We start from the raw sequence: 27,432 nt of genomic DNA, 5'->3' as shown, positions 1-27,432 counted from the left end.
TTGATCCTTGTCTGCATTAGCAATTTATCTGAGGGACAAAATGCAATATTTACAAGTCTGATATTGACTGAAAACATCTATATTTATCATGTATTCTGTTTATGATATAATCATTGTCCACTTTATGTTCAAGTTTAATAACCCCGCCACATGCTTGATGTCACGTGTGGGTTTCCCCCCACCGTGATCTGAAGTCACGTGAGCAGTTCCTTACGTCACACTGGCGTTGAGACTGTCGAACTTTACCAGCTAAGGTAACAATTCCCTGACCCACCCACCCCACCCCACCCTACAATCAACAGAGGAGTTACACTCTTCACATAGGTGTGAAGCCATGTTTATCACTGGTTACACCCAATAGCGGAGGCAGAGCAGCTGAGAGGACGTTACCACCGCTGCTTTCATCTCCCGCTCTCGCATCGAACTCCCCGTCAAAGCGGAACAAACCTCAAGTAAATGTCCTGCTTTTTGATTTATTTCCACTTCACTCCGAGGGAAGTTGGTGGCGTTTGTGAAGCGACTCCTGCGGCCGGAGTCTGATGTATTGCTGAGAGGTAGGAGGATACCGCTCGGTTCATCGGCTTGATGCTGGCCCCATAGGGAGGGTTCTCGGCAGAAGGGCGAGTGTGAGGGATTTTGCTGAGAGGATAAAGAAGGTGTGTGAGGGGGTGGACAGGGTGGAGTCCGAGAGGATGTTTATTCCAGAGCTGGATCCAGGAGCAGGATAGGGGAAGGAGCCCATTAACATTGGGGAAGGGACAGGAGGGGCTCGTCTGTGGAAATGTCTGAGTCCACGGTGGTGGCGAGCAGAGATGTTCACCACTTCGGGGGTGGGGGGGGGGGGCAGCACTGGCAGACTGAGCTGCAAGTGGGTCTAATGGTCTGGGCAAAGTGGATTGGAGTGGTGTTGGGGGCAAGGAAGGACCGTTCTTGGGTCCTATTGAATGACAGGATGGACTGGATGGGCTGAGTGGCCTGCTCCTATTCTTGTTGTTTGTGTATTTAATGAGAAGGAATAACCAGACTCTTCTTGGGTCTGCAGGATGTCCCAGTGGGTGTAGTAGGGACCGCTGCTTGGAGCCTAGTTTTTCCCAAACTGTGTCAACAATTTGGCTGAGGGACCAAATTCAACATTTCCAAGTCTGTTCTTGAAAAAAATGTATATTTGTACATTGTTAATGGCAGAGAATGTATATTTATGATTATTGACACAACATATTTATATTTGTATATTGTTAATGATATAAAACTTGTATTACTATATTGATAATGACATAGAATTGTATAAATTATGTTCCATGTGTTATCTGAATGTACTTGCCTGTGATGTTGCTGCAAGTCAGTGCTATTCTGTACCTGCATCTTCCTGTACATGCACACTTGTCAATAACTTCAACAGTCCCTGCGAAAACTCTGAGATTTGAATAGTGAAGATCATCTTGGCATCTCGGTAGGTCAATTATAAAGAGTTAATATACTGTTAAGTACAAGACCCTTAACAGTGTCAATGAGCAGAGGGATCTTGGAGTCCCAAGTTCATCGCTCCGTCAAAGTGGCTATTGACACGGTGGTTAAGAAGGCAAATGGCATGCTTGCCTCTATTAGTGAAGGTATTGCATTCAAAATTCAGGAAGTTATGTTGCAGCTTCATAAAATTTGAGTTAGGCCACATCTGAAGTGTTTCATACAGTTCTGGTCGCCCCCATTCTCGGAAGGATGTCGGGGATTTGGAGCAGGCGCAGATGAGGTTTACCAGGACACTGCCTGGATTAGAGGGCATGAGCTATAACGGGAGGTTGGACAAACTTGTGTTGTTTTCTCCAGAGCGGCGCAGGAATAAGACGATGGAGGTGTATAAGATTATGAGATTTCTTCGACAGTTTTCTCTGGACCCACGCAGGCTAGGGTAAGAGGATGGAGGTTAATAAGGTTACAAGACACATAGGTAGAGTAGAGAGAGAATAACTATTTACCCGGGGTAGAAATGTCAAGATCAAGATGCATGCATTTAAGGTGAGGGGGGTTGTTTGAAAGGAGATGTGAGGGGAAAGTGTTTTTTTTACACAGAGTGGTGGTTTGGTGAAATGTGCTGCCTGGTGTGATGATAGTGGCAGGTATATCGGGGACTTTTAAGAGTTGTTTAGATAGACACATGAATGTGAGGGGAAATTGTATAGGCAGAAGGGATTAGTTTAGTTGGCAATTTGATTAACTGAATAGTTTGAATACAACATTGTGGGCCGAAGGGCCTCTTCCTGTGCTGTACTGTTCTAAGTTCTGTGTCTCTTGTCGAAAGGTTTCGGGGTTATGGAGGCAAACTAAGTGAGTGGGAACAACAGGTCAGCTGGAGCCCAATGTGGGAAATGTGAAATCACACACTTCTGTAGGACAAACCAAAATCCTGAGTGTGATTCAATGGGGATGGACTGATGTGCAGTTGGTAGGGAGAGAGGACAAAGGTGCGTTGTATTTATTGCAAGAGTTACTGGGTATAAGAATGAAAATGAATTTAACAATTATTTGTGCTTTGTTGAGATTGTACCTGGAATATGGTGTAAAACCCCGCTCCCCATACTAACACAGGTTATACAGACCAAAGGACAAACTGCCGGAGGAACTCAATGGGTCGGGCAGCATCTGTGGAGGGAAATGGACCGTCAACATTTCGGGCCGAGACCCTCCCTCTGGACTGAGAGTAGACGGGAAATAGTCAGAGAAAAGAGGTGAGGGGTGGGGATGGGGCAAGAGCTGGGGAGTGAGAGGTGGATCCAGGTGAAGGGGGAGGTGGGAAAGTGGACAGGAGTGGGAGGTGAGTGATTCGGACTGCAGTCAATGGAACTTAATTCCACAGAGGATTAACAAAGACGTCAGAGAGTATTTGTTATGGACAGTGATTCATTTAGAGAATCGAGGACTGAGAGGTGAACACATTGAAATGCACAACATCATTACCGGTTGAACCAGGGATCCCAGTCTCTGAAAAAGGGGGTGGACTCTCCCGGACTGAGATGAGGGGAAATGTCTCCACTCCAGGGTTAGTGAATGTTTGTAAATCCCCACCACAGAGGCGGTGAAGACTCAATGATCACCCTCACTGAATAAAGAGGCTGGGAGATGGGTGGAGACTGAAAAGATCGAGTCAATGAGGATTGGGAAGAAATGTGGCTGAGATGGGAGAGCTGCTACCATATTGTCATTGGTTAAAGGGGCTGAATGGCCTTCTCCTGCCGTTTCTCACTTGATGTTTCAGTGTTCCTGTCCAGTGAGCCCAGAGGATGTGAATAGAAATTAGTGTTTGTAAACATAGAAGTGATTTGAATGAAAACTGCACAATTCCTTTTTGGGTCTGAATCATCTGTTAGACAGTAATGGGAATCAAATCCGTATTTCTGTGACCTAGGTGGTACAGGGATGGGATGGGAATGATACAGAGAGAAAAAAATAAAAATGTAGCTGATGTTAATTTGATAAGTGGAAAATGTGGCAGGTGGATCAGGCAGCGTGTGAGGAGCGAGAAGCAGAGTCACGGGTTTAAATGAGAGACCATGGGTCCATCACACGATCCTGTTTCCCGGTCCCTTTTTACCGCAGATCGGCAGCATCTGCAGGTTTTTTTTTTCTGAGGCCCTGCCCCCGCGCTATGAGATACGATCACATTGCGCATGCTCAGCCACGGGACGGGCAGTGATTTTTTTTTTTTTTGGATGGATGTGGGGGGTCGTGTGGAGTTGGGATCAGGAGAGTGACCACGCCCCCTGAGGTGGGGAGCCGGGGGAACGATCATTATCTGTGGGGCGAGACCAACGAGATCCCGCAGGTGAGAATTGAGGCCGGTCCCGAGCTACATTGGGCAGTGATTCCTGTTATTTCCCTGAACAGCCGGCTTCCCATCGCTTCCCGGACAAAACCTGCTGGGTGGGTCCGGTTTGTGGGACTTTCACACCGAAGCTCCTGAGTTGAGCCGCCGCTCAGCCCCTGGTGCTGTGGTCCTAGTAGCGGGATGAGGTGGTGAGGCTGGGACTGAACCCATCCGTTGAGATGTATCCTGGGAACTTTATCTCCATCACCTGCCCCAGTAGTGGATCCAAACTTCACCTGGATTGATGCCTGGGTTCGATAATTGTTTCCATGTATCTGGGCTCCTAGAAAAAAATATTCCATACTTCACTTAACTCTCCCTGGAGAAGATCCAACCCGGCAACGCAGGTTGTCTGATAATATCCACCCCATGAAAATGGGAAATCTGTTTATTATTGTCATTTATAGAAGTTCAGTGGAAAATGTGGCAGGTGGATCAGGCAGCGTGTGAGGAGCGAGAAGCAGAGACACTGTTTTAAATGAGAGAACCTGCACCCATCACACGATCCTGTTCCAGCTCCCTTTTCACTGCAGATCGGCAGCATCTGCAGGTTTGTTTCTGAGGCCCTGCCCCCGCGCTATGACGCACGATCACATTGCAACACGCTAAGTCCCGGGATGGGCAGTGATTTCTTGTGGATGGATGCGGCGGATCATTTGTGGGGTTGCGATCAGGAGTGACCTCGCCTCCTGGGGCAGGAAGCCGGGGGAAAGATCATTCCCTGTGGGGCGAGACCAAAGAGATCCCGTAGGTGAGAATTGAGCGGACCCAAGCGACATTGGGCAGTGATTCCCGTTATTTCCCTGAACAGCCGGCTTCCACCGCTTCCCGGGCAGAACCTGCTGGGTGGGTCCGGGTTGTGGGACCTTCACACCGAAGCTCCCAAGGTGAGCTGCCACTCAGCTCTTGGTGCTGTGGTTCTAGGAGTGGGTTAAGGTGCTGAGGCCGGGACTGAACCCATCCATTGTGATGTATCCCGGAAACTTTATCCCCATCATCTGAACCTGTAGCAGATCCAAACTTTACCTGGATCGATACCTGCGTTCGATAATTGCTTCCATGTGTCCGGGCTCCAAAAATAATTTCTACACTTCAGTTAACTCTCCCTGCAGAAGATCCAACCCGGCAACCTAAGCTGTCTAATAATTTCCACTCCATGAAAATGGGAAATCTGTTTATTATTGTCACGTATAGAGGTTCAGTGGAAATCTTGTCTTGCGTACCAACCACACAATTCATTAAACAGTACATTGAGGTGATAGAAGGTAAAACAATAAGTATTACAAATCATTATGGTTCCAGAGAAAGTGCCATGCAGAAAGTGTAAGGTCACTTCAAGTAACAGTGAGGTCAGCTGTCCATCGTATCACACTGGGGACATTCAGTTTGCTTATAACAGCAGAATGGAAACCGTCCTTGAGCCTGGTGGTACATGGTTTCAGGTTTTTGCAGCTTCTCCCCGATGCGGAATGGGTGAGAAGTGAGAATGTCCCAGGTTGTGGGGATCTTTGAAGTACAAGGTCTGCTTTACTGAGGCGGTGGGAAGTGTAGACAGAGTCCATGGAGGGGAGGTTAATTTCTATGATGTGCTCAGCTGTGTCCACAGCTCTCTGCAGTTCCTTGCACTCTTGGGCAGAGCAGTGGCCAGACAAAGGTGTCAAGTCTGGATGGGATCCTTTCCATGGTGCGTTGATAACATTTGGTTCGGGGAGATGTCAAGTATCCAGTTGTTCTGTTTTGGTCATTTTAGAATCTTTCATACAGTAGTATCTACTATTAATTCAGTAACTGTGTATTGCTGGAGTACCATCAGCGACCGTCCTTGATTCCTTCTCCTATCTGGTTCCATCTCCACATCCCCTGCCCATCTGGTTCAAGCTCTGTCCAGCCTGTACCACACCATCTCACAGATATATATCAACCATCTTGTTCAACCTCTGTCCAGTCTGTATGCCACCACCTCAATGATATATATCAACCATCTTGTTCAAACTCTGTCCAGTCTGTATCCCACCACCTCAATGATATATATCAACCATCTTGTTCAACCTCTGTCCAGTCTGTATCCCACCACCTCAATGATATATATCAAACATCTTGTTCAACTTCTGTCCAGCCTGTATCCCACCAGCTCAATGATATATATCAACCATCTTGTTCAACCTCTGTCCAGCCTGTATCCCACCAGCTCAATGATATATATCAACCATCTTGTTCAACCTCTGTCCAGTCTGTATTCCACCACCTCAATGATATATATCAACCATCTTGTTCAACCTCTGTCCAGTCTGTATCCCACCACCTCAATGATATATATCAACCATCTTGTTCAACCTCTGTCCAGTCTGTATCCCACTATCTCAATGATATATATCAACCATCTTGTTCAACCTCTGTCCAGTCTGTATCCCACCAACTCACTGATATATATCAACCATCTTGTTCAACCTCTGTCCAGTCTGTATCCCACCACCTCAATGATATATATCAACCATCTTGTTCAACCTCTGTCCAGTCTGTATCCCACCACCTCAATGATATATATCAACCATCTTGTTCAACCTCTGTCCAATCTGTATCCCACCAACTCACTGATATATATCAACCATCTTGTTCAACTTCTGTCCAGTCTGTATCCCACCACCTCAATGATATATATCAACCATCTTGTTCAACCTCTGTCCAGTCTGTATCCCACCACCTCAATGATATATATCAACTATCTTGTTCCACCTCTGTCCAGTCTGTATCCCACCACCTCAATGATATATATCAACCATCTTGTTCAACCTCTGTCCAGTCTGTATCCCACCACCTCAATGATATATATCAACCATCTTGTTCAACCTCTGTCCAGTCTGTATCCCACCACCTCAATGATATATATCAACCATCTTGTTCAACCTCTGTCCAGTCTGTATCCCACCACCTCAATGATATATATCAACCATCTTGTTCAACCTCTGTCCAGTCTGTATCCCATCACCTCAATGATATATATCAACCATCTTGTTCAACCTCTGTCCAGTCTGTATCCCACCACCTCAACGATATGTATCAACCATCTTGTTCAACCTCTGTCCAGTCTTCATTGTGAGGTATTTTGTCTCACTGAGTTATTTCTGAAATCGGTGTTTGTTACCTGGAAGTACAAGAGGATTTATTGAATAGAGCATGAGCTAGGGTAAAGACAGCCACTACAATTTTAGTTTCATGGTTACCAAATGGCCGCTGAGTTAATCTTTATCAGACGGAGACTCTCAGCTTTTAAAGTTGAGTCTGTTATTTCCTGTTTTGGTCATGTTTGGAGAGTCACTTTCTCTGTTGCCAGGAACAGCCCACAGGATCTGCAGGGAGTGGTGCTCATTTTTCTTTCTCTGGTCACTGCCCCCCACTGAGAGTTAGTGGCCTTGGGAGCAGATGTAACTGACTGATAGTGGGGCAGGAAGGATGTTGTGTTCATCAGATCGGGGAGCAACTTGGACAGTCCCAGTTCTGATACCGGGTCTCTTTCCACAAATCTAATCTGATGAAACAAGAGTCCAGCACTATTATTTCAATTTTATATTAAAAGCGTTTTATTCCTGTTAGCCTGCAGGAACTGTGATAGCCAATTGTGCTGGGCAAGACCTCATTTAACAATAAGATAATGATAAATTGAGTTCAGTTTAGCTGCTGGAGACGATGTAAAACGTATCCCCGGTATCTGCTGACTCACGCCTTGGTTTCACAGCCCGATCATTGGTCCAGTCAGATGATCATGAGGCTCCTGTTCTTCCATGGGTTGATGGAGTGTTAGTTTTTGAACTCTGATTGGCCGAAACACTGCATCATATTACCGGAGCAAGGAGTCCTGGGAGAGTTGCTGTTTAGACTGTAATCTTTGGAAACTGCTATCGTGTCCTCATTCTCAAGTATTTTGCCTCACGATCGGTGTTTGTTACCCAGAAATAGCAGAGGATTTGTTTAATGCAGGATAAGGTAAGGTAAAGACAAACATTACAATTTTAGTTTCAACGTTATAAAATAGCCGTTGTTTTAATTTTATATTAAGACACTTTACAAGAGTCTGTCAGGGTATCAGTCTGTCAACTGGTTTAATTCAAGTTGGACAATGCAACAGGACAATGATCCGAAAGACAAGAGTAAATCGATAGGAGAGTGATTTCAAAAGAAAATTTCGTTTTTGGAATGTCCAAGTCAAAATCCTATCGTTAATCCCATAGGGATGTTGTGGTATGGCCTGAAGCAACAGTCCAGGCAAGGAATCCCACTAACATCCCAGAGTTGAAGCAGTTTTGTAACGCGGAATGGCCTAAAATTCCTCCAAGCCGATGTGCTTCAAGATCAACAGTTACCAGAAGCATTTGGTTGAAGTTATTGCTGTACAGGGTGTGGGGGTGGGGGGTGGTCGCACCAATTATTGAAAACCAAGGTTCACAGACTTATTTTGAACAAGTACGTGTAAAATTGAATCATGTTAATCTTGTCATAACGAGACTCAGAGCATTTAAAATTGAACCCGTTTCTTACTTTTTCGGTCATTTTTGGAGAGCCTCTTTCTGCATGCCAGAATAACAGCGCATGTGACCAGTAGGGAGTGGTAAACATTTATATCGCTCTCTGTTCACCGTTGCTCAGTGAGAGTTAGTGGCCCAGGACCAGATGTAACGGACTAAAGAAGTGGTGGGGAGGATTTGTGAGCATTGACTGTGTGTACTGAATAATTCTTGTGTTGGAATGCAGGGAAAACTAATGATGATCCCTTGTCCCATCTGGTTCCATCTGCTCATTCCCTGCGTAACTTGTTTAAACTCTGTCCAGCCTGTATCCCACCAGGTCAATGATATGTATCAACCACCTTGTTCAACCCCTGTCCATTCTGTATTTCACCACCTCAATGATATATCTCAAAATTCTCGTCAATTTCTGACCAGTCTGTAATCAATAATTACAATCTTAGTTGCAACGTTGCAAAATGGCGAAATGTTAATCTTGACAGCATTTAAATTTGAGTCAGTTACCGTACTTTATTTTTTTGTCATTTTTGGAGAGCTGCTTTCTCTGTTGCCAGGGTAACAGCCCATGTGACTTGCAGGGAGTGGTGCTCATTTTTATCGCTCTCTGGTCACGGTCACTCAGTGAGAGACAGCGGCCTCGGGAGCAGATGTAAGAGACTGATAGTGGGGTGGGGAGGGTGTTGTAAACATTGACTGTTTCGACTGTATTATCCCTGTATTGGAATGAAGACAAAACTAATGAATATGGGTCTTACATTTGTACAACTTTGTTCAGGCCGTCACAAACGACTTGTAATCAGTCAATAGCTGTGTATAATTTAAAGAAAAAGAGAGAATATTGGACACGTTCAGCAGATCGGGCAGCATCTTGGACAGTCCCAGTTCAGATACTGGGTCTTCCACAGTTTCTCTTTCCTCAAAGCTAATCTGGTGAAAAGAGTTTCCAGCACTATTATTTCAATTTTATACTAAAACATTTTATCCCTGTTAGCCTACAGGAAACGTGATGACCAATTGTGCTGGGCAAGACCTCATTTAACAATAAGAAAATGATAAATTGAGTTCAGTTTAGCTGCAGGACACAATGCAAAACGTATCCCCAGTGTCTTGTGACTCTCGCCCAGGTTATCCAGCCCGATCATTGGTCAATTCAGATGACCATCAGGTTCCCGTTGGGCCATATGTTGATGGAGTGTTAGTTTCTGAACTCTGATTGGCCGAAACACTGCATCATTATACCGGTAACAAGGAGTCCTAGAGTTGAGGTCTGGGCTGTAATCCTTAGTACTTATACAGATGGGACATGATGCTCCTCCTTCCAAATGAATCAGAAGTCTCGGGCATCTGGACATTGGTTGTGGGTATATCCCTGAATACACCACTTGCTGTGAGATGTGGGGACGATGTGCGAGGCTTCTGGCGTCGGTAAGTGACAGGTTCAGCCGTGTGACCCTGTGAGGCTGGGCCATGGGATATCATAGTTTTAGCTTCAAGTAAAATGGACCCGGGGATCAACCTGCCCAGGTTTATGAGGTGTTGAGCGAGTATTTCTGGTCTGTGTGTTCATTGTTCAAACCGTGTTTGTAAATTCCCCCTCACTGTCACACGCCTGCCAGGCAGTGGAAATCTAGCAGAAACTCAAGATGCTGGAGATCTACAGTAAAAACTGAAAATGTTTGAAGTAATTGTGACGAAAGGTGTAAACCTGAATCGTCAAATTTGTTCTCCTCCCCACAGCTGTTCCTTACCTGCTGAGTGTTCCTGGTAATTCCAGTTTCCTTTTATTACATTCACCCTGGACTGGTTTATATTTCCTGAAATGGACCTGATTTAACCTGGAAATGGAAATAGCTCGTTCTGTGATAGTAGAACAGTAAAGAAAGCACAACTTTTCGCACTAAATTGTTCTGGTATCAATTTGCCTGTTGTTCCTGGGAATGTGTTCAGTGCAGTTGCTTCTAACAAGGTCCACATGAATAATCTCAGGAATGATCGGCGTTATGCATGAGGAGCATTTGATGGCTCTGGACCTGTGCTCAATGGAGTTCAGAGGGACGGTGGGGGTGGTGGAGGGATGTATGGTTAAGTAAACCTACCGAATGCTGAAAAGACTGGATACAGTGGACATGGAGAGGATGTTTCCAGTAAACAGAGAGTTTGTGCTCTGAGAGCACCGTCTCAGAATAAAGACGCCTACTTTTAAAGTTGTGATGACAGACAGACAGACATATTTTATTCAACCCGAGGGAAACTGGGTTTCGTTACAGCTGCACCAACCAAAAATAGAGTTGAAATATAGCAAAATAAAATCAGAAATAATTAAATAATAATAAGTAAGATGCCAAGTGGAAATAAGTCCATGACCAGCCTATTGGCTCAGGGTGTCTGACACTCCGAGGGAAGATTTGAAAAGTTTGATGGCCACAGGCAGGAATGACTTCCTATGACGCTCAGTGTTGCATCTCGGTGGAATGAGTCTCTGGCTAAATGTACTCCTGTGCCTAACCAATACATTATGGAGTGGATGGGAGTCATTGTCCAAGATGGCATGCAACTTGGACAGCATCCTCTTTTCAGACACCACCGTCAGACAGTCCATTTCCACCCCCACAACATCACTAGCCTTACGAATGAGTTTGTTGATTCTGTTGGTGTCTGCTACCCTCAGCCTGCTGCCCCAGCAACAACAGCAAACATGATAGCACTGGTTACCACAGACTCGTAGAACATCCTCAGCATCGTCCGGCAGATGTTAAAAGACCTCAGTCTCCTCAGGAAATAGGGACGGCTCTGACCCTTCTTGTAGACAGCCTCAGTGTTCTTTGACCAGTCCAGTTTATTGTCAATTCGTATCCCCGGGTACTTGTAATCCTCCACCCTGTCCACACCGACCCTTTGGATGGAAACAGGGGTCACCCGTGCCTTAGCCCTCCTCAGGTCCACCACCAGCTCCTTAGTCTTTTTCACATTAAGATGCAATGATTCTGCTTACACTATGTGACAAAGCTCCCACCGTATCCTTGTACTCAGCCTCATCTCCCTTGCTGATGCATCCAACTATGGCAGAGTCATCAGAAAACTTCTGAAGATGGCAAGGCTCTGTGCAGTAGTTGAAGTCCGATGTGTAGATGGTGAAAATAAGGGAGGCAGGACAGTCACCTGTGGAGCCCCAGTGCTGCTGACCACTCTGTCTGACATACAGTGTTGCAAGCGCACGTACTGTGGTCTGCCAGTCAGGTAATCAATAATCCATGACACCAGGGAAGCATCCACCTGCATCACAGTCAGATTCTCACCCAGCAGAGCAGGGCGGATGGTGTTGAACGCACTGGAGAAGTCAAGAAACATGACTCTCACAGTGCTTGCCGGCTTGTCCAGGTGGGCGTAGACACTGTTCAGCAGGTAGACAATGGCATCCTCAACTCCTAGTCGGGGCTGGTAGGCGAACTGGAGGGGGTCTAAGTGTGGCCTAACCAAAGGCTGGAGCTGCTCTAGAACAAGTCTCTGCAGGGTCTTCATGATGTGGGAGGTCAATGCCACGGGTCTGTAGTCATTGGAGCCACTGGGGCACGGCATATTCGGCACAGGGACGAGGCAGGATGTCTTCCACAGCCCAGGAACCTCTGGAGACTCAGGCTCAGGTTGAAGACATGGTGAAGTACTCCACATAGCTGGGGGGCACAGGCTTTGAGCACCCTGGGGCTGACACCATCCGGGCCTGCAGCCTTGCTTGAGAAAAATCTCTTCAGTTAAAGGACGGCTGCTGTGTGGAAACTGTTGCCGCAGATAGGGGTGGAGGCTGCCCTTTGCGTATATTAATGGCAGGCTTAAATATGTTTGTGATTGCTCAGTAGCTTCAGGGTTGCAGAATGAAGGCAGGAATATGATGTTAGAATAAAAATCATGTTTGAATGGTGGAGCAGACTCGATGGACAGAATCATCTGATTCTCCTCCTACATCCTGTGTCTGACCATAACTGAACGATGACTCCTTCGTATCCCATATTAGGCATTGGGAAGTGCAAGGGGAAATTTCAGATTTGTCCTTTGAGATCGTTATATTTGTCTTCAACATTTAAACTTCGATAAACAGAAATATTTTTTCTCATTTGTATTGTTAATGTGCTTTATTATCTCTCTAGTTAAAGTTAGACCTGCGTTGAGAGATTTATTGGAAGAAAAACCCCCACTGGAAGGAAACTACGACTGAAAACGAGGGAACAGCAACAATTGAACCAGCCCAAAGACTGAGAGCACCGACTGGAGAGAAACCATCTGACTCAGGGTTTCCATTGATTCGGTCAGCAGAAAGTCTGGTGAGTCTCTTTTAGTCAAACACTGGTCCTTTAGACATTACATATCTATATAAAGGAAGGTAGGAAACAGTTGGAATGAGACTGAATGTGCCTCTGTCAGATCCAGCTGCAATCACTCCAAGTCTGGTAATGTGCTGTCAGCAGCCCAGCTCTTTAAAGCCACTCACATTCCCTCAATATTTGCTCATTTCAAGTTTTTGTGTGTTTTGAAGTAGATTTTGGTCAGTTCTGAGTGGGGAGAGGGAATCAGAGGGGTTTGTTTATACTTACTGTCTTTCAGAAATGTAATTGCTTGAAACTAATTTGTGCCGACTTACTAACCATATCCTGTACCTTCTGAACCAAATTATCGATATACACGACAAGTAGGGATGGGTGTAACCCCGGGAACACCACTAAGCACGGAACTCAAGTCCAAGAAACAGATTCTCACCATGAACTTCTGCTTCCTAACAATCATCTGTTTGCAGACTCTGGGGCCCTGTAACAAACTCAATGTTAACAGCAAGATTAGACAGTAACTAATATAAAAAGGAGCTTGCTGCTTCCTGAAAGGACGCGTATCATGTCTGATCCAAAGAGAAAGATCCTCCGTTGTTTACAACTTGATTTACCTCGAGACCAATCCTTCCCGGTACGCTGTGTCCGATACTCCGTAAGCTCCCAACCTCCACCCACCCCGCAAATAGCCCCACATCCTTCCCATCGTTCACCCCACAATCGAACCCGTGGACAGATTCCCTTCACCCACATCCACACTCTCAACTTGGGTATCATAACTAACTGATCATACATTCCCGGCTCGGGCGCAAAACTGAAACTAGGCCTGCAGCACTGGTGACCCCGGACCCCCCAGATGATTGATTCAGTCCCGGGCCTTACACACTGCAACCGACCTTCAATTTACACAAACCCGCGATCCGCCCATTCCTCACCGCCGCCCGCTCAGGAGAATCGCCGGTATCCGCTGGGTTCGGCACTGTGCTCTGATCTGCAGGAGGTCCCCACAGCGCCACCTGTGGCAAGATGTCGAAGGGACAACACAGAGCGTTCGGGTGTCGTTTCATTCACTGTGACACCCTCCAAACTTCACATTAACTCCATCCAACCGACTCTGGGCGAACTTCAACGACCAAGAGATATAATCCACTTCATCGATCAGCTGTCTGATTGATTCGCTCACTGTCGGAGTGTTCAGATTTCCGGGAGACAAGGACAGCAGGGACGAGAGGTCTTCTGTTAACTAATACGAATCTGTGTTTCCCCGCTGGCAATTCCAGTTTACAGTAGTAAAACTGTTGTTTTTGAAAATACTAAACAACGAGACACAGCAATGACCGAACCATCTCAAATCAGATCACCCTGGAAACTCTTCCCCAGAAACATTCTGGGTTTTGTGACCCAACTTGAGACAAGTACCACACCGCCCATTCTACGGACAACATGGCAGAGCAAGGCACCTGGCAAGGGACTTTACATCACACAACATCGGATTCAGTGATGAAACCTCGTCCTTCCCCTGAAATCATTAAAACCTCCACTAAACAGCTGTTGAATACAAGCTCTCACCCACACATGATGTCACTGATGACAAAGACATAAAATATTAGCGCAGAATTAGGCCATTTGGCCCATCTGACGTCACATGCGCAGTTCCTTGCATCTGAGGGTTTGTTTCTCGTGGTTGTGCAGTTTAATCTTTCTTCCGTTCAGACAAGGGAGTGAGATCCGTAGATGTCATGTCCTCGCATTGTGGGTGGGCTTTCTTTTTCCCTTGACTCCATTCCACTGTTACGGATTGCCGAAGAGCAGCAAATGTCTCCAGGTATATAACCCTATTAATGCAAGAAGGAAGCCTTTCCATTTTTACGGGCTTCTCAAACATTTGTACACTTCAGCGAATTCTTCCCCCAGAAGTTCCAGAGCAGAAGCTCAGTCTGTCTAATATTTCCACACAATTAAAGTGGAGACTCGTTTATTATTCTCATGTGCCGAGGGACAGTGAAAAACTTGTCATGCATACATTCCAGCTGGAGAGGGTGCAGAACAAATTGCTGGATTAGAAATGAAATGTCAACTGTACTGTTTTCCATAGCTGCCTGGCCTGCTGAGTTCCTCCAGCTTTATGTGTGTTCTTTTGTATCCCGTGTGAGGTTTTGAAAAATGTGCAGGACAGTTACCGATTTCATCACACGGATCATTATATTTGTGTTCAAGATTTAAATTTCAAAGAGTTTTGCTTTCAAGAACTTTAAACTGAAATGTTTTGTTCTTTTTTGTATTGTTAACGTGCTTCGTTATCTTTCTGATTAAAGTTAGACCTGTGCTAAGGGATTTATTGGAAGAAAAGCCCACAACTGGAAACAAAGAACAACTGAAGATGAGGGAACAGCAATAATTGAACGAGCCGAAGACTGAGAGCACCAACTGGAGAAACCCTGCTGGCTCAGAGTTTCCCTTCATTCAGTCAGGAAAAAGTTTGGTGAGTCTCATTCACTCAAATACTCGTCCTTTAGACATTACATGTCTGTACAAAGGAAGGTAGGAAATAGTTTGAGTCAGACTGAATGTGCCCAGAAGTACCAGTTATACCTCTGTCAGACCCAGTTGCAATCACTCCAAATTGGGAAAACATTTCAGAGACAAATGCACAATGGAACTGTGAAGGTCACTTCAGAAAAGGGAAGAATGTTCAGAGAAAAGAAACGTGGTTCACAAGAGATTAGAACATTTAGGCAAATGGAAAAAAGCAGCAACATTCAAGCAAGGCTCTAGAGAATTATAAGGTAGCCTTGAAGTAGCTTAAGAACTGACTTAGAGGTAAAAGTGAACTTGAGTAATCTTTGGGAAGTAGGATGAAGGAAAGCCCAAGGCGTTCTACATGTAGGTGAAGAAGAGGAGGGTGAATAGATTGAGGGTAGGACTACTCAGGAGCAAAGGTGGAAACGTGCCTGCAGGATGCGGTGATAGGCGAGGTGCTTAATGAATGCTTTGTTTCAGAGTTCCCAATGAGATGGACAGTGATTGTGACGTAGCATAGTAGCATGGCAGTGTTCAGAAAGAGGTGTTGTTGAAGCATCCAATATATACCACTTTACGACAGGAAGTGAGGGAGGAGTTTACAAGGACATTGGCAATCATCTTTGTGTCCTCTCTGGCCACAGGCGTAGTAATCATTAGAGGATGGCATAACTTGTTCTGTAATTCTATAAACGTAATATATACAATCCTGGGGATTATAGACCAGTGAGTGTCACATCGGTGCTGGGCAAACTCTTGGAATGGATACTTGGGAAGAGGAATTTTGAGCATTTGGAGAAATATTATCTTACTACGGGTTGCCACTTCGGCGTTTTGATGGTGAGTGGCGAAAAAGATAGGGGAGGTGCCAGAAATAACTTTCCACAATAGATGACAGTCATGCACCGACATTTGGATCGACAGAGACTGATCAGGAGACACCATAGTATTGTGCATGTAAAATTGTGTTTAACAAGTTTTTTGAAGATAAGTGTCAATGAGGGTGCGGGAATGGATGTTGTACATTGAACTACAGCAAAGCCTTTGACAAGGTGCCACATGAAAGCTCGGTCTGGAAGATAAGTTCACATCCGGTCCAGGGAGAGAAAGTTAGATGGATTCAAGATTGCCTCGAAGGTAGTAAGCAAAGAGGGCTGGTTGAAGGATTTTTGTTGAAAAAGGACTGCAAGGCTACAAATTGGGACATTTGATATTCGTTTTTTGATAGCAATGATTTGAATGCAAATGCACAAGGCTTGACCAGTAAGTTCACTGATGACCCAAAATTAATAGATGGTTTTCATGATGAAGATTATTGTAGCTTATAGGGGATCTAATTGGGTAAAGCAATAGCAAACAGATTGCAAAATCAACACGAGCAGCATGCGTTTCACGCAGAGTTTTGTGATGATGTGGAGGGACCTGTCAGAGGAAGTGGATGAGGCAACACAATTGTATAATTCCAGAAGCAGTTGGGATGTGAAGATGGAGTGAGGAGGCCAGGAGGGAAATGGGTTCAAAACAGGAAATTAGGATTATCTCTGTGGGCAATGTGGTTAGCACTTTCTAATTGGGCTGAAGGGTCTGTATCTGTGCTCTGTTGCTGTGTGACTCTGTCAGAAGGATGCACCAGATATCACTGGACAGACATACAGACATGGTGTGGAAGTTGATGGGAAAGGGGAATGGTTGGTCCCTAAGCCAACTCCTGTTCTGATACAGGGGATGTCGGCTCTGTCATATTTATAAAGTAATCGTTTCTCTGACTCATTATCTGCTTGTGTGTAATTCAGACCATCACCCGCAGGTGGAGCTTTTCTACACCGGGAACAAAGAGTAAACAAGAAAACAACAACCAGAATTCGTCAGTCGGAATCAAAATGGCTACAGGTATGATAACAGAGATCTTTATAATTAAACTTCCATCGTGTTTCTGCACAATAGTTCAGATGAAGTGACTTACACAGATGCTAACGGGCACAGAAAAGTTTCATCGAACAGGGTCTTTGAATCCCATGGTAAAGTGGTCTTGAATAATCGATCGATTTAACAGTTCCAGTGCAGGGACCTGTCACGGGTAATGGTGGAATTACTCAGGTCACCGTGCAAAGCTTCACCTGAGTGGAAGCAGCAGGGTGTCCTGAATCAGCTGGCTGAGAGTAAAACACAGACAAAAAATGTGTTGTTTGTTACGTTAAAGTCCAGGTTCAGGGATTGTTGCACATCAGGGCCTGTTCAGAGGTGAAAGACATCTCCAACTTTCATTTATAAAATTCAGAGCGAGATGATTTGAGCATTTCCTGGATTTCAGGGATTGTGTGATAACACAACATTTCAGGTTTTGGTCGGATAGCTGTCAACTTCCCCCTGGTTTTGTTGACGGCTGCGCAAAGGAGATGAAGGGAGTTTCCGATATCTGTTTTCTGTAGCCGAGCCAAGAACATTGCCAACGTTCAGAATTTCTGACGATCAGCAGACAGCTATTTGTAGGTAAATATGTGGTGTGTTTCGGTATTTTAACACCCCAATGAATGTCTAGGCTGTGGACAAATGGTGAACGTCATTTTCTCAAAAGACGTTTAAGGAGCTTCAGTGCTGATATGCTGAAATGATTTTCTCTGAGTCAGAAAATGTTCTCATCCGATTCAATCTTTTGTAAATAGAATATTCAATCTGCAATCTGTCAAGTACTAATACATCCTTCCTGTAGTATTGGTACCAGAACTGGTCCAACCAACAGATAATAACCTTGTCACAAGAGATCTCTGCGTCTGTATTCTGCTCTGCAGCTAATGATGGCAAACCTGCTGAATGTCCACTCGGCACATTGTCTCCTGCAATCCGGTGGCTGATCTGTGTATGACCCTGTGGAAAGGACAGCGTGCGTATCTAGGTAATGGTCAGTCTGTGACCCAGGGGACAGGGCAGTGTGCGTATCTAGGTAATTGTCAGTCTGTGACCCTGTGGAAAGGACAGTGTGCGTATCTAGGTAATGGTCAGTCTGTGACCCAGGGGACAGGACAGCGTGCGCCTCGAGGTAATGGTCACTCTGTGACCCTGTGGAAGGGACAGTGCGCCTCGAGGTAATGGTCAGTCTGTGACCCAGGGGACGGGACAGTGTGCGTATCTAGGTAATGGTCAGTCTGTGACCCAGGGGACAGGACAGCGTGCGTATCTAGGCAATGGTCAGTCTGTGACCCGGGGACAGGACAGCGTGCGCCTCGAGGTAATGGTCAGTCTGTTACCCAGGGGACAGGACACTGTGACACAGCAGACGGAGAGTATGTGATTTAGGGGATCTGGCAGTGTGTAATCCGGAGGCTGATCTGTGTGTGACGCTGATGACGGAACAGTTTGTGATCTAGGGAGAATTTGCTTGTGGAAAATAATCCCACTGATATTTTCCGGTATCAATTGACACCATTTCATTAAGACCCCTGGTTATCAGTGTGTTCAACTACTGCAAAGCCAGTGATTAGTATTATTGTGTCTATCCTGTTCTGTATCTGGGAGTGGATGTGTCTGGTCATCGGCTTATTGGGATGGTCACCTGGCAGGAAGTGTGGTTCACATTCACCAGCAGAATTCCACTCCAAATCTGGTCAGCCGGAGTCTAGGCTCCATTGTTAGATTACTCTGTGTCTGTTCTCGCTGGAATTTAGAAAGATGAGGGAGGGGAGATATCATTGAACCCTTTCGAATGTTGAGTTGCCTAGACAGAGTAGATGTTGAAAGATGTTTCCAATGGTGGGGAAGTCTAGTGTAAGAGGGCACAGCCTCAAGATAGAGGATCATCCATTTAAACAGAAACTTCTTTAGCCAGAAGGTGGCGAATTTGTGGAATTTGTTACCACAGGAAGCTGTGGAGGCTGGGTCATTGAGTGTATTTAAGGCAAAGACCTGTAGGTTATTGATTGGAGACGGTATCAAATGTTACGGGAAGAAGGCCGGGAAATAGGGTTGAGGAGAGGAAAGAAAGTATCAGCCAGGAATGAATGGCTGAGCAGATTCAATGGGCCAAATGGCCTACTTCTGCACCTACGACTCATGATCTTATTGTAGCCACCCATTGTGAATCCTTGTTTTGATGAGCTCTAAATCACTCTAGTACAACTTGTAATTCGTTAATTATTTCAGGTGGGAAATTAAATTGGTTACGGGAATTACTCAAGGGGTTTTCACCAGGCAACTCACCGAGGGAAGATGGTCGGCACCCCGGAAACAATGCACCAAAGCAGAGTCAGATTGAGGACAATGTCCCAGTTGAATGCAGTCCGGCCGCAGAGGAGGAGGAGCAAAGTCAGCCCAGAGACAGTGACGTCATAGACACCGATCAGGACCCTGGAACCAGCACAAGTGAGGCGACTGCCTGTCAGCCCAGAGACAGTGGCGTCAGAGTCACGGAACAGGAGCCTGGAACCAGCACAAGTGAGGCGACTGTCTGTCGGCTCGGAAGCTCATTAAAAACGGAACTGTCAAGTCCCCAACAAGGAGTTGGTAAGTGAAATATGAGGGTGATGTGTTCACATAATGTGGCAGGGAGGAGGGTAAAGGTGATTCCTTGTGGGTGTGGTAAATGGTGTGCAGTGGGGCACCCGTTGCCCCACTACAGGAAATGTACTACTTGCTCTAATTATTTTCAGGACGTGTATTGGAGAAATGCAGCCGTCCAGATAAGAATTTCCGGGATATGAAATAAGGGAAATGTATTCCTCAGGAAGGAGAGAGCATCTCTCGGAAGTGTCCCTTATTGACAGTCCCAATATTTATTCCCATCCTAAATTGGAATAGGTTTGTCGGTGGGGTGGGAGGGGGTGATTTCTGGCAAAGTAATTTCCAGAGTATTGTTGGGTAGGTTTTGAGGCCACTCTTGGGGAAAGGAGCATATGTGTATACATGGCCGATGGCAGTGTAGTTCCCTATGGAACATCACTGGTCAAAGAGCACCAGCCAGGTTAAACCACATTACCACCTGTCTGCTATGGGAATTCATCTGTCTATGAATCCAAAAGGCAATTCACCACAGTTCCCAAGCATGTTAAGTTTCTGTATGAACCTTCCATGTGGGACTAAACACACGGCTAACATCCAAGTAGAAAATATCCATGTGTAACTTTATCCATCACATTTGTCACCTCCTGGAAGAACATAATCAAGTTAACAGGGTCTCTCAAACATTCTCTCTTCTGATACTCCCATGGGGCAGAAGATATAAAAGGCTGAATGTAAGTACCGCCGGCCAAAAGGACAGCTTTAATACTGCATTTATAAGACTATTGAATGGCCACCATCTATGTTATTATTAGCTCTTAATAATAATGAGACAATTTTATGTTTAAAATTACAACGTTGTGCATGTAGTAACTAATAACCACTCACTTAGACAACCTCAATATACTTACAGAACAGCAGAAATAATACTGTTGGGTATGAACGGATTTAAGGAACAACTGATAATAGATTATGCAATTCTTTCAAGGCCCGGGGAAAGCAGAAATCTTCCAATGTTATATTGTCTATCAAAAAGCATTTGATTCTGTCCCTCAGTCGTGGCTAATTGAATTTCCTAATATATACACCTCATATACAACATCTGAAGCATTGGCGGACATTAATCGCCCTATTACCCTGGCCACTCCCTGTTTGACCCGCTGCCGTCCAGCAAAAGGTTCAGGATAATAAAAGCCAGGACAAATAGACTGAGGAACAGCTTCTACCCTAGAACTGTGGCCTCCATCACAGCACTCCCACAGAGCAATGACTGAAACTGTGAGCACACACAAGGACAAATACTTGCACTAACGGCACTTTGTGCATTACTGTGATATTCTGCTGCTGCTGCAACTTATTTTGTGCGACTTATCTATTTTATACTGTTTTTCTATTACTGTCTTATTTTTACCTACTGCTTTGTTTGATTGCCTGAGAGGAAGCCAATCAGAGTTTCGTTGTACCTATGTATAATGACAATAAAGATCATTCTATTCAATTCATTCCTCTTCTTGCACTGTCTCTCAGTTTTTGAGAATAGCTCCTCTAGGCAGATTTACAGCTGTGCTATATTATTTCCATTTATTGATCATTGACTTATCTGTACTTCAAGGGATATTCAGTAACTTGGAAATTATCCTGTATCAATATCCTGGCTTGTGCTTTTCAATAGTCCTTTAACGGAGCTGCTTGCAGTGTTCTTTTGTTTTCAAGGTGTAGGTTTTTGCCAGGATACTGACACTTCATCAGTTGGACCATCCAGATACAGGTGTATTTTACTACAATCAATTGGAACACCTTGACTGCACACAGGTGTCCAAAAACAGATCTCCATTTAACTAATCATGTGACTTCTAAAACCAATTGGCTGCAGCAGTGGTGATTTGATGTCATATATAAAGTGGCTTAATACTTATACAATCAATTATTTTGAAACTTATATTTGGAATTGTTTTAGATCACTTTAAACAGATATTTTCACTTAGAGTATTTTTACGTTGTTTAGTGTCAAAAAGACACATTAAATCAAATCTGATTGAATGTTGTGGAACATGAAAAGAGATTACGTAGATATCTACGGCACATTACAGGTCCTTGCGCCCACGATGTTGTGCTGGCCATGTAACTCAGTCTAGAAAATACCAAGGATTGCCCTACAGCATAACCCTCTATTTTCCTAAGCTCCCCATACAGTGGCATGCAAAATTTCTGTTAGTGTGAATAGTTAAGTGAGTAGAAGATGAACTGATCTCCAAATTTCATACAGTTAAAGATCACACATTCTTGTCAACATTTGAAGCAGGATTAGGGTATTATTTTTGTTTTGTACAATTTTAGAGTGAAAAAAGGAAAGAAGCACCATGCAAAAGTTTGGGCACCCCTAAAGATTTGAGCTCTCAAATAACTTCTACCAAGGCGTCAGACCTTAATTAGCTTGTTGGGGCTATGGCTTGTTCACAGTTATCATTAGGAAAGTCGAGGTGATGCAAATTTCAAAGCTTTATAAATACCCTGACTCCTCAAACCTTGTTGCAACAATCAGCATACATGGGCTCCACGACTCTCTAGCTGAATAAATTCATCCTTGCCTCTTTTCCAGAAAGTCGCCCCTCAATTTTTAGACTATGGCTTCTAGTTCTGGATACATGTTCTGGATCATAGGAATCATCCTCTCATCCACCCTATCTAGTCCTTTATACATTCAGTAGCCCCATGACATAAACGACAGCATTGCATTTGCCTTCTTCACCACAGATTCAACATATAAATTAACTTTCTTGGATTCTGGCTCTAGGACTCTTACGTCCCTCTGCACCTCTGATGTTTGGACCTTCTTCCCATTTATATAATGGTCTGGACTTTTATCCCTTTTACCAACATGCATTATCATGTATTTCCCAACACTCTATTCCATCTATCACCTTTTGGTTCATTCTTCCAATTTGTCTAAGTCCTGCCTCAATCGCATTGTTTCCTGAGCACTACCTACCACTCCAGCTATTCATATCATCCGCAAACTTTGCCACAAACGCATCAGTTCCATGATCTAAATCATTGACATACAATGTCAAAAGTGACGGTCCCAATACTAACCCCTGTGGAAAGCTACATGGTCTCTGGCAACCAACCAGAAAAGACCACTTTTATTACCAGTCGCTGCCTGCTGCCTGTCAACTATTCCTCAATCGATACCAGTATATTTCGTGCCATGCCATAAGATTTCATTTGTGGCACCTTATCAAACGCATTCTGAATATCCATGTAAACGACACCCACTGCCTCTCCCTTATCCACCCAACGTTTTAATTCCTTGACTAATTCTAACAGATTTGTCAGTCAAGATTTCGCTCAAGGGAAACAATGCTGACTTCGACTTATTTTATCAGTAGTACTCGTATCAGTAGTAGTGCAAGTACCCCGGAACCTGATCCTTAATAATAGACTCCAACACTTTCCTAAACACTGAAGTTAGGCTAACTGGCCGATAATTTCCTTTCATTTACCTTCACTCCTTCTGAAAGAGTGGAGTGACATTGGCAATCTTTCGGGACTCTGGGATTGTCCGCTTTTGATAGCAATTGTTCTCACTCCTGCCTCTTGGCACTCACAGACCTCAAGCACACTGTTAGTGACTTCCACAGTGATGCAAAATACCCATTAAATTCTTCTACCATTTCTTTGTCACCAATTACTTCCTCACTAGCATCATTTTCCAGTGGTCCAGTATCAACTCTCAATTCCCTTTTACTGTTTATTATCCTACTTTTGTCCTCATGTTTTATCTTTTCTCTTTCTCTAACTTTTGGAGTTGTCCTTTGTTGGACCTTTAAAATCGTCCCAGTCATCCAAATTCCCACTCACCTTTGATATCTTATATACTCTTTCCTTAGCTTTTATGCAGCCCTTAACTTCCCTTGTCAGTCACGGTTGCCTACTTCAGAAGTTCAGCCAACTCTGCTCTGCGGTCACCCTTCTCCAAACCACCTTAGCAAACTCCTGTCTCATATCTCTGTAATCCCCTTTATTCCATTGCGATACTGAGACATGTAAGTTATGCTCAAATTAGTTGGTCCTACCGAAGTGTAATATGCTGTTTGCCATTTTTCAGCACATTTCGCAGCTGGTCCACATGCTGCTGAAAGGCATGGTAGCCTTTGCAACTTCAGTTTTTGTGCTATCCACAAGTTTGCTGATTGAATGGAATTGTCTTTATCACTCACATTCTTCATAATAAGACCATCAAATACAGGAGCAGAAGTGGGCCATTCGGCCCATCGAGTCTGCTCCGCCATTCAATCATGGCTGATTCAATTCTTCCAGTCATCCCCACTCCACTGCTTTCACCCCATACCCTTTGATGCTCTGGCTAATCATGATCTTATCTATCTCTGCCTTAAATACACCCAATGACGTGGTCTCCGCAGCCACTCGTAGCAACTAATTCCACAGATTTTCCACCCTATGACTAAAGTAATTTATCTTCATCTTTGTTCTAAAGTCGTTTCCTCTTGTCCTAGACGCCCCACCATGGAAAATAACTTTGCCATACCTAATCTGTTCAGACCTTTTAACATTCGGAATGTTTCTATGAGATCCTCCTCTCATTCTCCAGAACTCCAGGGAATACAGCCCAAAAGCTACCAGACGTTCTTCATAAGGTAACCCTTCCATTCCTGGATTCATTCTGAATCTTCTCGGAACCCTCGCCATTGTCAGTATATCCTTTCTGAAATAAGGAGCCCAAAACTGCACACAGTACCCTGTGTGGTCTCACCAATGCCTTGTAAAGCCTCGACATCACATCCCTGCTCTTATATTCTATACCTCTAGAAATGAATGCTAACATTGCCTTTTTCACTACCGACTCAATCTGGAGAAGAACTCCCAAGTCCCTTTGCATCTCTGTATTTTGAATTCTCTCTCCATCTAAATAATAATCTGCCGGATTATTTCTTCCACCAAAGTGCATGACCATACACTTTCCAACATAGTATTTCGTTTTATACTTCTTTGCCCATTCCCCTAAATTATCTAGTCTCTCTGCAGGCTCTCTTTTCCCTCAACACTACCGGCTCCTCCACCTATGTTTGTATCATGGGCAAATTTAGCCACACATCCATTAATACCATAGTCCAAATCATTGATACATCGTAAAAAGCAGCGGGCCCAACATCGACCACTGTGGAACTCCACTGGTAACCGGCAGTCAGCCAGAATAGGATCTATTTATTCCCACTCTCTGCTTTCTGCCGATCAACCAATGTTCACCCTTGCTAGCAGCTTCGCTGTAATTCCATGGGCTCATATTCAGACATCCCACCTCTCCGTAAGTTCTGGAAACATAGAAACAGAGAAACATAGAAAATAGGTGCAGGAGTGGGCCATTCGGCCCTTCGAGCCTGCACCGCCATTCAGTATGATCATGGCTGATCATCCAACTCAGAACCCTGTACCTGCTTTCTCTCCATATCCCCTGATCCCTTTAGCCACAACGGCCATATCTAACTCCCTCTTAAATATAGCCAATGAACCGGCCTCAACTGTTCCCTGTGGCAGAGAATTCCACGGATTCACCACTCTCTGTGGAGAAGAAGTTTTTCCTTATCTCGGTCCTAAAAGGCTTACCCTTTATCCTTAAACTGTGACCCCACGTTCTGGACTTCCCCAACATCAGAAACAATATTCCTGCATCTAGCCTGTCCAAACCCTTTAGAATTTTATACGTTTCAATAAGATCCCCCCTCAATCTTCTAAATTCCAGTGAGTATAAGCCTAGTCGATCCAGTCTTTCTTCATATGAAAGTCTTGCCATCCCAGGAATCAATCTGGTGAACCTTCTCGGTACCCCCTCTATGGCAAGAATGTCTTTCCTCAGATTAGGGGACCAAAACTGCACACAATATTCTAGGTGTGGTCTCACCAAGGCCTTGTACAACTGCAGGAGAACCTCCCTGCTCCTGTACTCAAATTCTCTGGTTATGAATGCCAGCACACCATTTGCCTTTTTCACCGCCTGCTGTACCTGCATGCCCAGTTTCAATGACTGGTGTACAATGACAACCAAGTCTTGTTCCATCTCCCCTTTTCCTAATCGGCCACCGTTCAGATAATAATCTGTTTTCCTGTTCTTGCAACCAAAATGGATAACCTCACATTTATCCATGTTAAATTGCATCTGCCATGAATTTGCCCACTCACCTAACCTGTCCAAGTCACCCTGCATCCTCCTCACAGCTAACACCGCCACCCAGCTTCGTGACATCCGCAAACCTGGAGATGCTGCATTTAATTCCCTCCTCTAAATCATTAATATATATTGTAAACAAACTTGCGGTACCCCACTAGTCACTGCCTGCCATTCTGAAAAGGTCCCGTTTACTCCCACTCTTTGCTTCCTGTCTGCCAACCAATTTTCTATCCACATCAATACCATACCCCCAATACCGTGTGCTTTAAGCTTGCACACTAATCTCCTGTGTGGGACCTTGTCAAAAGCCTTTTGAAAATCTAAATATACCATATCCGCTGACTCTCCCCTATCCACTCTACTAGTTACGTCTTCAAAAAATTCTATAAGATTCGTCAGACATGATTTTCCTTTCACAAATCCATGCTGACTTTGTCCGATGATTTCACCTCTTTCCAAATGTGCTGTTATCACATCTTTGATAACCGACTGTAGCATTTTCCCCACCACCGATGTCAGGAAGTCTCCCAAAATTTGACAGCGGCTCCCTGATGCCAACAAAGTATCTGCAATATCCTGGATATCGATATATATATATCTATATATATAGAGGGAGAGGGGGGGGGGGAGGAGAGAGAGAGAGAGAGAGAGAGAGAGAGAGAGAGAGAGAGAGAGAGAGAGAGAGAGAGAGAGAGAGAGAGAGAGAGAGAGAGAGAGAGAGAGAGAGAGAGAGAGAGAGAGAGAGAGAGAGAGAGATCTCCAAAAAAAAAAGAAAATATAAAACGTACTGCACACCAGACTACACTAGAGTCGACCCCTGCCTAATAGGGGTCAAAAATAATGACAGTGTTGCTCGCTGCACTGTTTGCAATACTGAATTTTCTATTGCCCATGGTGGGTTAAGACTGTAAAAGACATGTTCAGATGAGTTCAACAGGTGTCATTCATTCATTAACATAGCTAACGTTATTGAAACTAGCTGGCTGGCTGCTAAGGAGCTACTCCATAGCAGACATCCCAACTCTCCAGGAACCTCCGGGAGTCTCCCGCAACTTAATGGTGGTACCTCCCTGAAATGAGTTTTTGCAGGGTGGAATGCCTGCATATTGCGAAGCAGCTCCTGTGTGGCTTTCAAAGTACTTCTGAAAGTCCAAGATCACCACATTCACTGCATCTCATTTGTCCAACCTGCTGGTAATTTGCAGAAAAAAAAATTGCAGTAGGTTAGTCAGGCAGGATTTTCCTTTCAGGAAACCATGCTGGCTTTGGCCTATTTTCCCTTGTGCCTCCAGGTACTACATAATCACATCCTTAGCAATCGATTCCAACGACTTCCGAACCACTGATGTCAGGCTAACAGGTCTATAGTTTACTTTCTGCTGCCTCCCAACCTTCATAAATAGCGGAGTAATGTTTGCAATTTCCCAGTCATCCGGTACAATGCCAGAATCTATCGATTTTGAAAGATCATAGTTAATGCCTCCGCAATCTGTCCAGCTACTTCCTTCAGAACCCGAGGGTACTTCCATCAGGTCCAGG

General features: G+C 44.6%; 1 protein-coding gene across 2 annotated transcripts in view; it reads left to right on the top strand.

The window, feature by feature from the left end:
- Positions 1-27,432, top strand: part of LOC140724420 (NACHT, LRR and PYD domains-containing protein 3-like) — a 63,304-nt gene that overhangs the window by 13,600 nt on the left and 22,272 nt on the right. For both annotated transcript variants that reach the window (XM_073038871.1, XM_073038870.1), the window contains exons 3-6: positions 12,522-12,695; positions 15,011-15,177; positions 17,009-17,105; positions 19,353-19,712. In XM_073038871.1, the coding sequence (XP_072894972.1) occupies positions 17,096-17,105; positions 19,353-19,712 (370 nt within the window). In that variant the 5' untranslated portion in view covers positions 12,522-12,695; positions 15,011-15,177; positions 17,009-17,095. The remainder of the gene's footprint in view (positions 1-12,521; positions 12,696-15,010; positions 15,178-17,008; positions 17,106-19,352; positions 19,713-27,432) is intronic.

The sequence above is a fragment of the Hemitrygon akajei genome, unplaced genomic scaffold, assembly GCF_048418815.1.
Source record: "Hemitrygon akajei unplaced genomic scaffold, sHemAka1.3 Scf000209, whole genome shotgun sequence".
Classification (NCBI taxonomy): Eukaryota; Metazoa; Chordata; class Chondrichthyes; order Myliobatiformes; family Dasyatidae; genus Hemitrygon; species Hemitrygon akajei.
Note: the sequence above shows the minus strand (reverse complement) of the source record. Positions and strands in the feature narration are given on the sequence as shown.